The sequence below is a fragment of the Macaca thibetana genome, chromosome 17 (genome assembly GCF_024542745.1).
Source record: "Macaca thibetana thibetana isolate TM-01 chromosome 17, ASM2454274v1, whole genome shotgun sequence".
Taxonomy (NCBI): Eukaryota; Metazoa; Chordata; class Mammalia; order Primates; family Cercopithecidae; genus Macaca; species Macaca thibetana.
The window spans coordinates 90,623,460-90,638,708 of NC_065594.1; the positions used below are offsets into that span (position 1 = coordinate 90,623,460).

The window sequence follows — 15,249 nt, forward strand, 5'->3', positions numbered from 1 at the left end:
AAGATAGGAAAACAAGTGATGCTAGACCATACCTCACTCCAGCAAAAAGTGATAGTCATTCATGGGTAAATGAACAAACTAAAAAATAAGCCCTATATATTTCATTAAAAAAAAACATTTCTGGCTGGGTGCAGTGGCTCATGCCTGTAATCCCAGCACTTTGGGAGTCTGAGGTGGGTGAATTGCTTGAGCCCAGGAGTTCAAGACCAGCCTGGGCAACATAGTGAGACCACCATCTCTGAAAAAAAGAAGAAGAAGGAAAAAAAAGAAATACATTTCCAGATGAAACTTTGCTTTTTATATGTAATAATTTATAAAAACTGTAACATATTGTTTCCATCATTTGTGTACTCATAATAGTTGTATTAACTCAGTTCAGAAAAAAATCATAGCAATTAGATTCTTATGGTTTAATACTCTTAAATGTAGAGTCAGTTATCATTATTTGTGGTAGTTACGTTCTAGAAAGTTACCTTGATCATTGAATTACTGACAAATGCAACATTGCTCTGAGGAGAAATACAGCGTTAGGATCCATGAAGACTCTGACCACATTTTGCCAACCAATCAATACATAACCTTGTTTTATGTGTATTTTTGTTTGAAGATAGTTTATTTAATATAAATTTCTTACAATTAATCATATGCAGTATTTCTTTATAATAAACAATGTTTCAGTTACAGCATTATGTACTGCTATGATTGTATTAGTTTAATTGTCAGTCATAAGTATACAAATGCACACAGTACACATATACAGTACTCACATAACACGGAATACTGTGAACATGCTTTATACTGTATAGCACAGTAATAACAAATACATAAAGTCCTGAAAAGAGCATTAAGTGAAGATTGAGCATTTAAAGCTTTATACACATTAACTAAAGTCTTACTGTGGATGGAGCTGCAGGATGTGTGATGGTCAGTGAGTGCACTGTGGTTTACCCTGTCAACCTTAGCTTGCCCCATGAAAATCAAAAGAGGCTGGTGGAATTTACTCTGCACAAGAGGAAGATGTCAATAACGGCAGCACATTGTGATCTGGCAGAGCTACCTTAGGAGTTTGTCTTTTGCAACTTGTTGATGGTGTTGGCGACTCTCTCTCAAACTGGCTAGAAAAATTGGTTCAGCCTTGTCTGCCTGGCTTTTCGCCTCAAATTTTTAAGCATCTCAGAATAAGGGATAAATGCAGTGGAAGTGAGGCGCTTAAATGTGAGGCTACGTTCAAGTACAGGGTCACATTCTTCCATGTCATTGAAAATTTTTTCCAAGGCAGAATTCCATTCTCATATTTTGGCTGCTGTGAGAGGGACAATTCTTGGAGTCTTAGGGTGACTTTTGTCACTGACTTTGCTGCCATGTTTTGTCCTCTCATCCAGGTTTTTGTTTGTGGGTTCTGCTGCCTTCTCTGACAAACTTTCCTCCACATCTTCTTCCTTCATGTCGTTGAAACCTTCTCCATTTATTTGCCGTGCAATATGCATTATGTTTTTTTACATTGTTTTTTATATTTTCTGAAACACTTTCAAAGCCTTGAAAAGTTTTCACGGTCTGGCCAAATGTTTTCCCAGCAGTTATTGACAGTAGCCTGCTTGATGCTGTCCCAGGCTGTGCCAACATAATCAACAACGCTGAGTATAGTGAGTGATTTCCAGTAGTCTATCATGCTGGCTTCCTTGTTGGCATCAAGAGCCTCACAAGCTTTACAATAAAGTTCCCTCATGTAGTGTGCCTTGGAAGTTTGTATTATGCCCTGAGGGGCTGGATGAGAGATGCAGTATTGGGGCATGAAAAGAACTTCTATGTTGGGGTGAACATTTTCAAGTTCGTCATGGCAATGAACTGGGGCATTACCCAAAATTAATAAGACCCGGAAAGCAAGGTTTTTGCCCTGGAGATATCGTTCAACTTCTGGAATGAAGCAGTGGTGGAACCAATCCCAGAATATTTCAGATACCATCCTTGCTTTTCTGTTTTACCTCCAATGGACTGGCATGCAGTTCAGGTTTTTCCCTTTAAGTGCTCATGGGTTGTGGGCTCTGTACACCATCAGAGGTTTGCACTTGAAGTCGCCCTTGCCATTGGCGCACAATAGCAAGGTTGAATGCTATAAAGTCAGGGGCTTGCATGACCATTTGCATTACATAGGTTTTATAAGAATGCCAACATTCTTATAAAACAAGCCAGTCTCATCAGCATTGAAAACCTGCTCTTCAACATAACCCTTTAACCCTTTTCACGTATAACACTTAGCAGGCATTTTAAAAATTCTTCCGCAGCCTCCTTATCTGCAGAACCTGCCTTGCCTGCAAGTTTAGAATTTGATTTCATGCTGTACCGCCTTTTGAAACGTTCCAGCCAGCCTGCACTAGCTGAGAAGGGTTTAACATTTTCCTGACCTTGGGTAACATGGCTGTAAATTTCCTTGACTTTCAGTCTCACAACAATACTGCCCACTACACTTTTTTTTTTATTAGTTGTCGTCTGATGAATCCACAAATTTAGCTGCTTTTCCATCCTTTCCATAGCTTCATCACGCACTATAGATGTTACTTTAGCACTTTCTGGAGCAGCCTCATGTACAGATCAGCAGATCTCCACTTCCTTTTTGTGAATGTACCATATTGTTGATTTATTAACATTGAACTCATGACAACAGTACTATAACTCATGCCCAAACGGAGCTTATCTAACACACGTATTTTCTCTGTAAGACACATCACAGCCTTCTTGCACTTAGGGACATTAGACCGCATTTCAGCACTACGCTTGGGGGCCATTTGAAACAGAGAAATCACCATCGGAAGGCACAGAAATTTGAAAAACGTGACACTAAGTAGACTGAGAAGAGGACGTATGTTTACAGAATGAGAACTGAAAAAAGGCAGAGCATGGCCTTGTACCAGCTCAGCTGGAAACGTGTACATAAGGTGATACAAATTTTTCACTGTTCTGCATGTGTCATATATGACTGAGAGAGTGCTTCAAGTATTGATTTTTGGGTTACACATAATTTTTAGCAAGTAGCTGAGTTCATAAATACACTCTTTGATGATTGACTGTATTTGTAGAGGTCACTTGTCAAAAAAGAGTGCGTTTCAAGCATAAAAATAGATTTTATGAGGATACAACTTTTTGGGTGAAGTGGAATGAATTAAAGGAGAAAGAATTAATGTCTGACTTGTTCAGAAACTTTTTAGATGGAGAAATGGGTATTATGTTTCTATTACATTTAGATTCTATTGGATTTTAATAAACGATGCAATGGTTTAATTTTAAAATGTCATCAGAATGTCAGAAATTACATCCTTTACAACTATTTAAAACTATGAAGAAAAAAATTATTACCTACATATGTGATAATTTTTAAGAATTATTTTAAAGAGAACAAAATGGATTAGGAAGCAGCTTTGCTTTTGCCATTCCACTGAAAAAATGTACAATTTCGATGGAAACATGTCAGCACTTGCTTGTAGGAATTTTTCAACTATAGAAAGAAAAAAAGCTTCATTTCATCTCTTTTGGCATTGCTGAACACTTGGTTTTGATGTATAATTTTAAAACACCTGAGCACCATGAAATGAAACCACAGTATTCCTGAGGGTAGCCTGGTGAAATGTGATTTTCTCCTACAGTACAGGACAAAAATGCCTTTAATGTCCTCAAATGCTAGAGTTCTAGATGACGCATTAGTTTAAATGTCAACGCTTAATGTCTTCACATGTAATTTGGAACAGAAATTTTCTTACAGTTAAAATAATCCTTGGAGTAAAAACCAAAATAAACAGCTTTTCGTATGCCTCAGGCTTCTTAAAATTTTCTAGTAATTGGTGCTGTTTCTGGTTTCCTTAGTTTCTTGCCGTGGGAAAGGTCCAAACACCTTACATGTGTTGCTGGTGGCCCTAACAATTCTACTTTGGACTAAAGCACCAGGGAGTCTGTAGGCGCCTTCCTGCGCTCCTTGACTGCGGGGGATCCACAATTTCTTCTCAGCTGACTTACTGGTTTTCATGTTAACTGTCTATTTCAGTTAATCATTCATGAAGCACGTGGGATATACTTGGGGAAAGAAAACACTGCACCTTAATCCCAACATGCATAATTTTTGTTGCTTAATTAAGTCATCGCATTAGAATTGTAACTGCGCTCTCCATGAGCCTTGGTTAGAAAGAAGGGAAGAAATCCCAGGTTCTCTCCCAACAATCAGGGGTTACTCAAGCCGCCCAAACTCTCTGGGGCCCCTCTGGGCCGGGCTGTGTCCACTTGGGAGAGGCCGAGGACCGGGCGCCAAGAGGCTGCGGTGTCTGCGCTTGGGGCCCAACGGGTGCGCTGTGTCTGCGGGGCCAGGCCAAGGACCTGGAGCAGGGAGGAGGCCGCGCGCGGGGCCGGGCCTCGTCGGCTGCGTCCGCGGGGCTGGGGCCGAGGCCGAAGACTGGACAGGAGAAGGCGGCGGTGGCCGCGTGTGGGGCCAACCAGTGGGCTCCGCCTACCGGACCGAGGCCCAGCACTGGGCCGGAGGAGGTGGCAACTAGCCGGGTAAGCAGGGTGGGCTGCGTCCGCTGGGGCGAAGACCCAGCGCCAGCCGGAAGACGTCCCGCGCAGGCCGGCGGGGGCGCGGTCTGAGTACGTCACTTCCGGCGCCGGGACTCACTTCCTGGTGCGGGAAGGGGCAGAGATTGGTGCAGCCCCGGAGGAAGAAAAAAGGGTGAGGAGAAGCGGCGGCTGAGCGGGTTGGCATCTGTGGCTGCGGGCTCGCTCCAGGCCGTCGGGGGCGGCTCGCTAGCGTCGCCCGCTGTGTTGGGAGCGCGGGCCGTGGGCGTCGCTTGGCCTTGTCCCCGGTCTCCCCACTGCCGGCCACAGCGCTCAGCGCTTGTGCTCTGTGTTGCAGGTCTACCCGGAGCCGCGGAGCGAGAGCGAGTGCCTGAGCAACATCCGCGAGTTCCTGCGTGGCTGCGGGGCTTCCCTGCGCCTGGAGGTGAGCGCGGGCGGCCACGGGCCGAGGGAGGGGCCGGGAAGACGGGGTTGGGCCCGGGGTGGGCGCTTCGCTCCGGCCAGACCTCCCGCCTCCTCCGCGCCCGGGTCCGACCCTCCCCGGCCGCTCGGGGGTCCGGGTTGTGTGGAACGGGGCGTTGTGGGTTTGGGTAACGGCCGGGAGGAGGCGGCGCGCGGGCCACCCCCGGGGCAGGGTGGAGTCTGCGTGGGAACCCCAGACATCGCCCTTGCTCCAGTGAGGAAGAGTGGTTCTGGTCGCTGGTGGTGCAGGTGACACACATTTTCAACAACCGTTTATCAGGGGTGTGAGCCCATTTCTTGGCACCTGCCTCAGCCTGAGCTCTGCTTTTAGAGATTGTCATCTAAGGGCTCGCATCTAGGTCTGGGTCAGGCCTTAGAATCCTCAGCAGGTGATCAGGCAAAGTCGTGCAGAAATAAAATGGGCCAGCCCTCCGCCTGCTTCTCTCAGCCGCACTCCTTTCTCTGCTTTTTCTATCTGAGACCAGAAATTCGGTGGTTTTTCCGTACCCTCAACACTTAATGTTTAGGTTAGAGAATTCACAGTAACCAGTATCTGAGGTTTATAAAACATGCTTTCGGGGAACATACTGGGCGGGGTCTCGATTCCCTGTTGTAAAATATTGTGTCACTTTACTAAACATTGTCTTTTCAGTCATTCAGTGGCAGTTTCTGGGAATTTAACTCTTTCATTTTATTTTATTATTGCGATTCTTCCTACACTTGGGGTAGCGCTTTAAATACAGAAATCTAGCTTTGCTTTTCTTGGGATCTGCTCAAGCGGTTGCAGTCAGTCCTGTACTTAAGTCCTGCCTTTTATTTTTATGTTGCCACTTTGTCACTCTTAACCTTAGTTTTCTTATCTGTCAACTGAGATGGGCAATATCAAGCTCCCAGATAAGAGTACAGTCAGCCCTCTGTATCCAAGGTTACCCACCCGTGTATTCAGCCAGCCTTGGAAATATCGGAGGAGGGGGAAACCAATTTAAAAAAACCAATATAAAACAACACAGTATAATGATTATTTACATATCATTTATAATGTACTAGGTAGTGTACGTAACCTAGGGGTGATTTAATGTTTACGAGACTATGCCATTTTATATAAAAGACTTGAGCATCTGAGGGTTTTGGTATCCATGGGGATCCTGGAACCAATTCCCTGCTGATAAAAAGGGACAACTGTATATGAAAGCATCTTTGTAGAACCTGTTACATAGGATAACCCAATAGAGATTTCCCTTCCTGAAGGATAGTCTTTGGCTATAGGTTTCTCGGAAAACCTAGAAGTCATCAAATCTGTGAGGGCAGGTTACATGGAAAGTTTATGTAATTGAATTAGACATACAGGAATTCATGAAGTATTACTGGCGTTGTTTATGATTGTAAACACAAAGACATTTGTTGTTGGTAGTATTTCATGTTGGCAAGGAAATTATTACACGTAAGTGAAAGTGCTAGGGGAGATTCCAAGAAACTTAGGGCTCTTTCAAAGGGAAAAAAGACAGTGTTTCAGTAGTCTTTCCCTGATACCCTTCGTCGTATCAGCTTTGTCATTTTGTAATCCAGCTGCCTTATTGGCTGTGATAAGGTGCCTTGCTAGTGGCAAGTTTTACTTTTTCTTGACCTTTGTGTGGGATTTTATCATATTACCCTCTTGAAACTACTGAGTTTATTTATGTTTAACGTACTTTTGAAACTAAATTTGCACATTAAGATTATCTGACTTTGGTGTAAGACTTCTTAAGAAAGTTTTGTTTTAAAGTAAATTGAGGCTGGGCGCAGTGGCTCACGCTTGTAATCCCAGCACTTTGGGAGGCTGAGGTGGGTGGATCACATGAAGTTGGGAATTCGAGACCAGCCTGGCTAACATGGCAAAAACCCGTCTCTACTTAAAAAAAAAAAAATAAACACAAAACCCAAAACCAAAAATTAGCCGGGCATGGTGGTGCGCGCCTGTAGTTCCAGTTACTCGGGAGGCTGAGACTGGAGAATCCCTTGAACCCCAGAGGTAGAGATTGCAATGAGCTGAGATTGCCACTGCACTCCAGCTGGGGCGACAAAGCGAGACTCTGTCTCAAAAAAAAAAAAAAAAAAAAAAGTAAATTGAATGTTAAAAACTTACCATTTTTAGTTTTCCAAAGGTTGCTGCTGACGTTTCGTATGGTAACTGTTGTTTTTATAATTAAGAGTTATTTTGAAGGTTCTCTGGAAGAGAGATTTCCTTAACATATCCCAAGCATCTAGAATAGTGCTTGGCACATAATAGGCTTTCAATAAATATTTGTTACTCACAGAATGAGCTTGAAGTTGTAGTTGATAGCAAGTGAGTTTCACATTAAAGTAAAAAATTAGTTTTGACTTATTTTGTCCTGTTTTTAAAGAGTGGATATCTCTTCCAGTAAATTTAAACAAGAGGCAAATGTTACCTTTTTTCAAGCTTAGTGTGAGTCACACTTGTAATTACCTAGGAGATAATAAAAATGAAAATATGAAAACAGCACATGAAAAACCTGATAAATTGTTCAGTCACTGTGTTTTGGGAAATTTCCCTGAGAGGTCATTCTGTACGGTATGCGTCCAGCTCTGGCTACCAGCCTTGTAAGCTGATGTGAAGGGACAGGGCTGGGCCCTGAAGGACTTGGTCGTCTGCCCTGCGGGCCACAGTGCAGCAATTTCCCAGTGTGTGAGAATTGCTTAGAGAATGAGGAGGGAAGGGCCTTGCACTTGTAAAATATGTTGTAGGATTTACACATTTCATTTTCACAAAATTCTGAGAGGTGGGAAATTGATAAGAAGTGTTTTGAAATTACAGACACAAAACTTAAAACTGATAGCTTAAATTCTAGATTAGCTTTTGTTCTGTAGTTGTAAATGTCAAGGTGCTTTTCTTCCAGGGGTTAGTTTAGACTGAACTGTGTTTCTAACAGATTGTTTTTGGTGTATATATTCTTATTTACTGTCAGTTTAAGCTCTGCTAAGATTGGTTAAAGGGAAAAAGGAAGTAAATTTGGTTAATATGTCAGCTATTTTGGTGCATACCTTCCTTAATTACCTGTAGAAAATCAGATATTACCCCCTGATTGTTCTGATTATGAAAATATTTTTATAAATTGGTTTTAAAGGAATATTGTGTGAGTTGCATTTATTGGTAAACTTTGAGAAGCACTAGGTTTTAAGTTGGAAAACTCTGAAATTTGGAAAATTAAAAAAATTTAATTAGTGTTGGAAAGCAGTGCAACTTGGGTGACTTCATTTTCTTACAACGTTTTTACTTGGCATGCTGAAATTTTTTTTTTTTTTCCAGTTAGGGCAAAAATCCGTAGGCACACAATTTCTCTATTTGTATCTCAAAAACAACCAAAATAATAATTATTAATAAGAATGATGATGATGTTGGCTGGGCACAGTGGCTCATGCCTGTAATCCTAGCGCTTTGGGAGGCTGAGGCGGGTGAATCACCTTAGGTCAGGAGTTTGAGACCAGCCTGGCCAACATGGTGAAACCCCATCTCTACTAATCACACCACTGCCCTCCAGCCTGGACAGCAGAGCAAAACTCCATCTCAAAAAAAAGAATGATGATGATTATGTTTGTAGAATTTCACTTGGGGATAAGTAACTTACTGAGGCAAACCAAGCAAGGGATAGGACATTTCTTTGCATTTTCTTAGATAAATAGCTACAGAGAAATTCAGAGTGATTTCTGTTTCCAGTTTTTTGCTGCGTTACTGTGGAGTTCCGATTCAAGTGTTGTGGCTGCTGTAGTGTGTGTGTGTGTGTGCATGTTTGTTCACTCAAAAGGTCATAATGAATTAGCTTCCAAGCTGTTCCCATCCTATACAACCTTGTCTGATTAGGCATCTGACAACTAGGGAAGCAGGTGAAATGTAACTGGCAAAAGCAGATTTTATGTTTCTAGGAGAAAGCTGTGTTTGGTTAAAGCCATCACACCTGTAACATGTTTACCAGCTTTTTATTTCAAGAGCTGAAAGTTAAGAATATAAGATTCCAGTTGTTTAAATGGTACATCATGAAGCTCACATTAATAATGTGGTTTCAGGAATATTAGCAACAAAATAATTATAATAAAGCTATGGATTTTAACTTAGTTCTGTTTGAAAGATGTCTACTGTTCTAGATAGTTATATTCATACATAATAGAAAAGGGTAATCCTGATGGATGGTTTGATATTAATGAGGCTTTTTTTGCTTAAGAATTGACTGTGGATTCACATAGAGTGTTACCATCACTACTTGAGAGGAAAACAAAACATTTCAGATGAAACTGGGTGAGCCTGTTCTCATAGTTGCCAAGAGGGAATAAAGCCAATTTGTCAAGTGTAAGCAAACCACAGCTCTTTCTTCTCACAGACCATTTCTGAAATAGTTGTTTGATATGATAAGGATGGTAACCCTAATATATTAATAATTGATCTCCTTGGCACAGCAACTAATACTAAAATTATCTGCAGGTTTCACAGTTGCTGTTCATTTACTTAACTGTTTTTCTGGAAAAGTGGAAAGCATCCAAAGGCCCAGGTGGTTCAGAACAGAAATCTGCTCTTTTCTCATCCTCACCCTTGGAAATTTTTGGTTGGTTTTTTGGTCTCTCAGATCAACAGAGCATGAAATGTAGACCAGCTAGTCACATAAAGCTTGCCTCATACCCAGTTTCTTTTCTTTAATTCTTTTATTTTGTTTTTAAATTGACAAATGGTTGCATGTATTTATGGAGTAACAACATTATGTTATGGCATATGAATGCATTGTGGAGTGATTAGGTCAGGGAAATGAACATATCCGTTCATGTCCTCACATACTTCTTTTTTCTTTGTGGTAAGAACATTTAAAATCTCATCTTTTAGCAATTTTGAAATGTACTTTATTGTTAACTGTAGTCTCCTGCTGTACAATAGATTACTAAAATTTATTCTTCCTGTCCAACTGAAATTTGTACTCTTTGACTAACATCTCCCCTTTCCCTGTCTAGCTCCTGTTCCCTCCTTCCCAGCCTCTTCAGCATCTGGTAACCACTATTCTCTTCTCTGCTTCTGTGAGTTCAGCTTTTTTACACTTTGCATCTAGGCGAGATCGTGCAGTATTTGTCTTTTTGTGCCCTGCTTTCTCTTAGCATAATGTTCTCCAGGTTCATTCATTGTTGTTGCAAATAACAGGGTTTCCTTTCTTTTAAAAGTCTGACTAGTGTTCTGTTGTGTATGTATCCCACATTTTCTTTATTCTCTCATCTTTCAGTGGCCACTTAGATTGATTTTGTATCTTAGCTGTTGTAAATAGTGCTGCCATGAAAATGGGAGTGCACACATCTCTTCAACATACTGATTTTAGTTTCTTTGGCTAAGTATATACCCAGTAGTGGGATTGCTGGATAATATGATAATTCTGTTTTTAGATTTTTGAGGAACCTCCATACTGTTTCCCAGAATGGCTTTGCGAATTTACATTCCCACCAACAATGTACAAGGCTTATCTTTTCTCCACATCCTTGCCAATACCTGTCACCTTTCATCTTTTTGATAATAGCCGTTCTACAGGTGTGAGATGCTCTCATGGTTTTAATGTGCATTTCTCTGATGATTAGTGATGTTGAACATTTTCTAATCTGTTGGCCATTTGTATGTCTTTTGAGAAGTGTCTGTTCGGGTCCTTTGCTCATCATTTTTAATCAGGTTATTTTTGTTTGTTACCGAGTTTTTAAATATATTTTGGATATTAGCTTCATATCAGATGTATGCTTTGCAAATACTTTCTTTCCATTCTGTGAGTTGTCTCTTAATTCTGTTGTTTCCTTTACTGTGTATAAGCTTTTCAGTTTGATGAAATTGCATTTGTCTTATTTTTGCCTTTGTTTTCTGTGCTTTTGGGGTCATATCCAGGAAGTCATTGTCCAGATTAATGTCATGGAGCTTTCCATGGTGTTTATTTCTAGTAGTTTCATTGTTTCAGGTCTTACATTTAATAAGTCTTTAGCCCATTTTGAGTTCATTTTTGTATGTGTTGTGGGACAAGGTTTCAATTTAATTTTTCTGCATGTAGATGCCCAGTTTTCCCAGCACCATATGTTGAAACTGCCCTTTCCCGATTGGGTGTTCTTGGCACCTTTGTCAAAGATCTGTTGACTGTATTACGTGAGTTTAATTCTCAGCTCTCTATTCTGTTCTGTTGGTCTATGTGTCTGCTTTTATGCTAGTGCCATGCTGTTTTGGCTACTGTAGCTTGGTAATACACTTTGAAATCAGGTAGTGTGATGCCTCCAGCTTTGTTCTTTTTACTCAAGAGTGCTTTAGCTATTTGGGTTTTTTTTTTTTTTTTTTTGTGATTTCATGTGAATTTCAGGATTGTTTTTCTATATCTGTGAAGCATACCATTGGAATTTTGGTAGACATTGCGTTGAATCTGTGGATCACCTTGGGCAATATGGATGTTTTAACAATACAGGTTGAGCATGCTGATACGGTTTAGTTGTGTCCCCACCCAAATCTCATCTTGAATTGTAATCCCCATAATGCCCACATGTCTAGGGAGAGACCTAGGGAGAGACCTCCGGGAGAGACCTAGGAGATTATGGGGATTACAATTCAAGATGAGATTTGGAGTTAGAGATCAGCCTGGGCTACATGGCAAAACCTCATCTCTACCAAAAAAGAAAAAGTCTATTGGACAGTGCTGGATCCAGTAGAATCCTAGGAGATTGGATCATGGGGGTGATTTCCCCCATGCTGTTCTCGTGATAATGAGGGAGTTCTCAGGAGATCTGATGGTTGTATAAGGGGCTCCTTCTCCTTTGTTTCTCACTCTTCTCTCCCCTGCCGCCCTGTGAAGAGGGACCTTTCGCCATGATTGTAGGTTTCCTGTGGCCTCCCCAGCCATGTGGAACTGTGAGTTATTTAAATCTCTTTTCTTTATAAATTACCCAGTCTTGGGTATGTCTTTATAACAGTGTGAACATGGACTCATATACATGCCAAACCTGAATATCCAAAATATTCCAAAATCTGAAACTCTTTGAGCACCATCGTGACACTCAAAGGAAATGGTCGTTGGAATGTTTTGGATTTTTGGGATTTGGGATGCTCAGCTGGTAAGTATAATGAAAATATCCCCAAATCTGAAATACAAAACACTTCTGATCCCAACTTATGTCACTTCTGAGCATGTTTACATGATGCTGAGTAGCACAGAGCATACTTGTGGCATGGGTGCTGAATGGTCAGCTCGGCACATTCACAGCTAGATCAAATTGCGACTTTGATCTTCAGTTGATTTCTCCTTTTTTGACTCAGGGTTATTGCTCACTCCTGGTAGCTGCCCACGATTATCAGGTGTTTGCTTTGATGGGGATGGTATGGAGGGAGGGAATGTAGTGCCTGACCTGAACTCCTTGACTGGTTGCTGTCCTGCGTTGCCACTTGCCAGCTGTGCCATCAGGGAAGTGGGTATCACATGTGCTTGCCCTTTGTGTCGGTTGTAAGGATTACATGAATTCATGCAAAACTCTTAGAACAATGCCTTGTAAGTTGGAGGTGCCAAAGAGACGTTAGCTGTTATTATCATTTGCACTGTTCTTTCGTGTAGTTGGAGCCACATGGTATATTTTAAATCTTTACCCAGGGTTTCATATTAATTTTATAAACTTGAGTAAATAGAGCTGTGTAAGAAGAAAAAAAGTCATATAATGCTACCATCTAGAGATACCAGTGTTAAAATTAGTATTTCTTTTTTGGTCATTTTTTTTAATCCAATGCAAATATGTAAATATATTTTTAAACTATCCATGCCATCATAGTAATGTTTTATAACATGCTTTAATTGGATCCAGTGTGAGTCTTTTCCCATGTTAAATAATTATTTTACTACTGATTTTAATGGCTGCCTCTTAGTTCCTGGTAATAATCCCCATTTTTGGATTCAGAAGTGGATTCTGAGTTTTCACAGTTGTGAACAGTGAACTGTGCAGTGGACGCTTCTGTACCACACCCTTAATCCTTGATTTTCTTTGTAGGACAAATGCCCTGATAGAGCACTGCAAGGCCAAACGTAGGGACTTTCAAAGGCTTTGAACACCTGCTACCGTACAGCCTCCAGAGAACTTTTGCCAGTAGCAGTACATGAGAGTACTCCTTCCTGTCCTGTGGATGTCATGTGGACAGCTGTCTTGTATTTGTTGTATATTTTCTTTCCCTTAGGAAGATGGGAAACCTGTTATGGATAAACATTTTGGCTTTTCTTTTTTTTTTTTTTTTTGAGACGGAGTCTCGCTCTGTCACCCAGGCTGGAGTGCAGTGGGCGGATCTCAGCTCACTGCAAGCTCTGCCTCCCAGGTTTACGCCATTCTCCTGCCTCAGCCTCCCGAGTAGCTGGGACTGCAGGCGCCGCCACCGCGCCAGGCTAGTTTTTTGTATTTTTTAGTAGAGACGGGGTTTCACGGGGTTAGCCAGGATGGTCTCGATCTCCTGACCTTGTGATCCGCCCGTCTCGGCCTCCCAAAGTGCTGGGATTACAGGCTTGAGCCACCGCGCCCGGCCGGCTTTTCTATCTTATATCTTGCTCAGTGCTTTACATTCTGCGGATATTGCAAACTAAAATAAATGTAAGACACTCAACATTTCCTACCTTGGACTTTTGAAAGAGGATGTGAAAGAAAAGCTGCTAGAATGGAAAATAAAAGTTGAAAACCCCAGAAATTTACAGTGTTATCAGCTGTTGCACAAGTAACCTGGCATGGCTGTTGCACAAGTGACCTGGCATGGGACATTCTTGGGCCACTCTGCACGCTGGCTGTAAATGCATCTTGAGACTGTCTGCAAAGATGAGAGGGCAGGTTTTCATTTTCTCACTTTACAGTCGAGAGACTTCAAAAGGAGTTCAGGTGGCAGTCCAGGATTGTAAGGAGCTGGGATAATTTAGTGAGTGAGAGGTTTGGGAAGAGAAATTACCTTACCTATTTCTAAAACACTCATTTTCCCTGTGTATTTTTAAAGGACAAATTCTTTTATTATGCTGCTTTGCCTAATGCTCAGTTCTCTTCTAGATTTTTTTAGCCAAGATTGTGATTAGGATTTCACACACAAGAATAGTTAAAAATATTAATACTTTTGAAAGAATTAAAACATGGGAACCACTTGCTGAAACTCAAAACTTGTTGATACAGGCTTAATAATTAATTGCAATAAAAGCAGAAGTAAGTCTATAGTCTGTTTGGGATGGGATGCCCAGCCAAGGGTTGTTTTTGTTTTGTTCTAGATTCAGACAGATGAGGAGGTAAACTGTTTACTGAAACTTGGCTTTGAAGGTTTATGAAGCACCAAAGATATGTTTGAGGCATTCTTTTTAGCTGGGCACCCTTCTGTACTGTTGATGCCAAGCATAAAACGGTGGGTCACAACATGCTGTTTATTGTCTAATTTATTAAATAAGCTGTTGAAGCTTATTCCTATATAGAACTGTAGTTAAGGAAGTTAAGTAAGAAAAGGATTGTTCGGGAGAAGAAATGAGTAACTATTCCCTGAACGTTTTGTAGGTAGATTAAAGAAAGACAGTTTCCATTCAGATACTGTAATTGTGTTTTAATTTTACCTGGCAAGAAGTATCAGAGATGGCCCTCTGTCTTGTACCTTAGTGCCTGGCTGTACTGTCTTGCTGGGTGAGCACAAAGTGTTCCTGCATATCCAGGCTGCTTTTCTAGTGTGGACAACTAGACTTCCCCCTTCATTTCAGATCTTTGGAATGTCCTAATTGTCTAGATCAGCACTGCAATAGAAATGTATTGGGAACCACAGATGTGATTTTAAAATTTTTAGTGACTGCTTTGAAAAAGTGAAACAGTTATTTTTCATTTTTAAATTTTTATTTATTTATTTTTGAGACAGGGTCTCACTCTGTTACCCAGGCTAGAGTATAGTGGCGTCTTCATGGCTCACTGCAGCCCGCACCTCCCAAGTACCTTAGACTATAGGCACGTGCCACCGTGCCTAGCTAATTTTTGTATTTTTTTTGTAGAGATGAGGTTTGCCATGTTTCCAAGGATGATCTCTAACTCCTGGACTCAAGCAGTCTTCCCACCTCAGCCTCCCAGAGTGCTGGGATTATAGGCATGAGCTGCTGTGCCTGGCCTAAAGTTAATTTTAATAATGCATTGTATTTAACCCAGTGTATCCATACAATTACTTCAACCTGTAATTGATATATACATATTATATATCATTATTTTAGGTAT

The 15,249-nt window shown here is 41.1% G+C and overlaps 1 protein-coding gene across 11 annotated transcripts in view; it reads left to right on the forward strand.

Moving 5' to 3' along the window:
- ARHGEF7 (Rho guanine nucleotide exchange factor 7) overlaps positions 1 to 15,249 on the forward strand; it is a 182,422-nt gene that overhangs the window by 31,773 nt on the left and 135,400 nt on the right. For 7 of the 11 annotated variants that reach the window (XR_007720821.1, XR_007720822.1, XM_050766591.1 and 4 more), the window contains exon 2: positions 4,892 to 4,978. Coding sequence is in view for 5 of the 11 variants with exons in the window: in XM_050766591.1 (XP_050622548.1) it covers positions 4,892 to 4,978 (87 nt within the window). In the remaining 6 variants the exon portion in view is untranslated. Of the gene's footprint in view, positions 1 to 4,641; positions 4,709 to 4,891; positions 4,979 to 15,249 lie in introns of those variants that run through there. The other 4 variants (XM_050766600.1, XM_050766603.1, XM_050766601.1 and 1 more) reach the window with 3 other exon arrangements.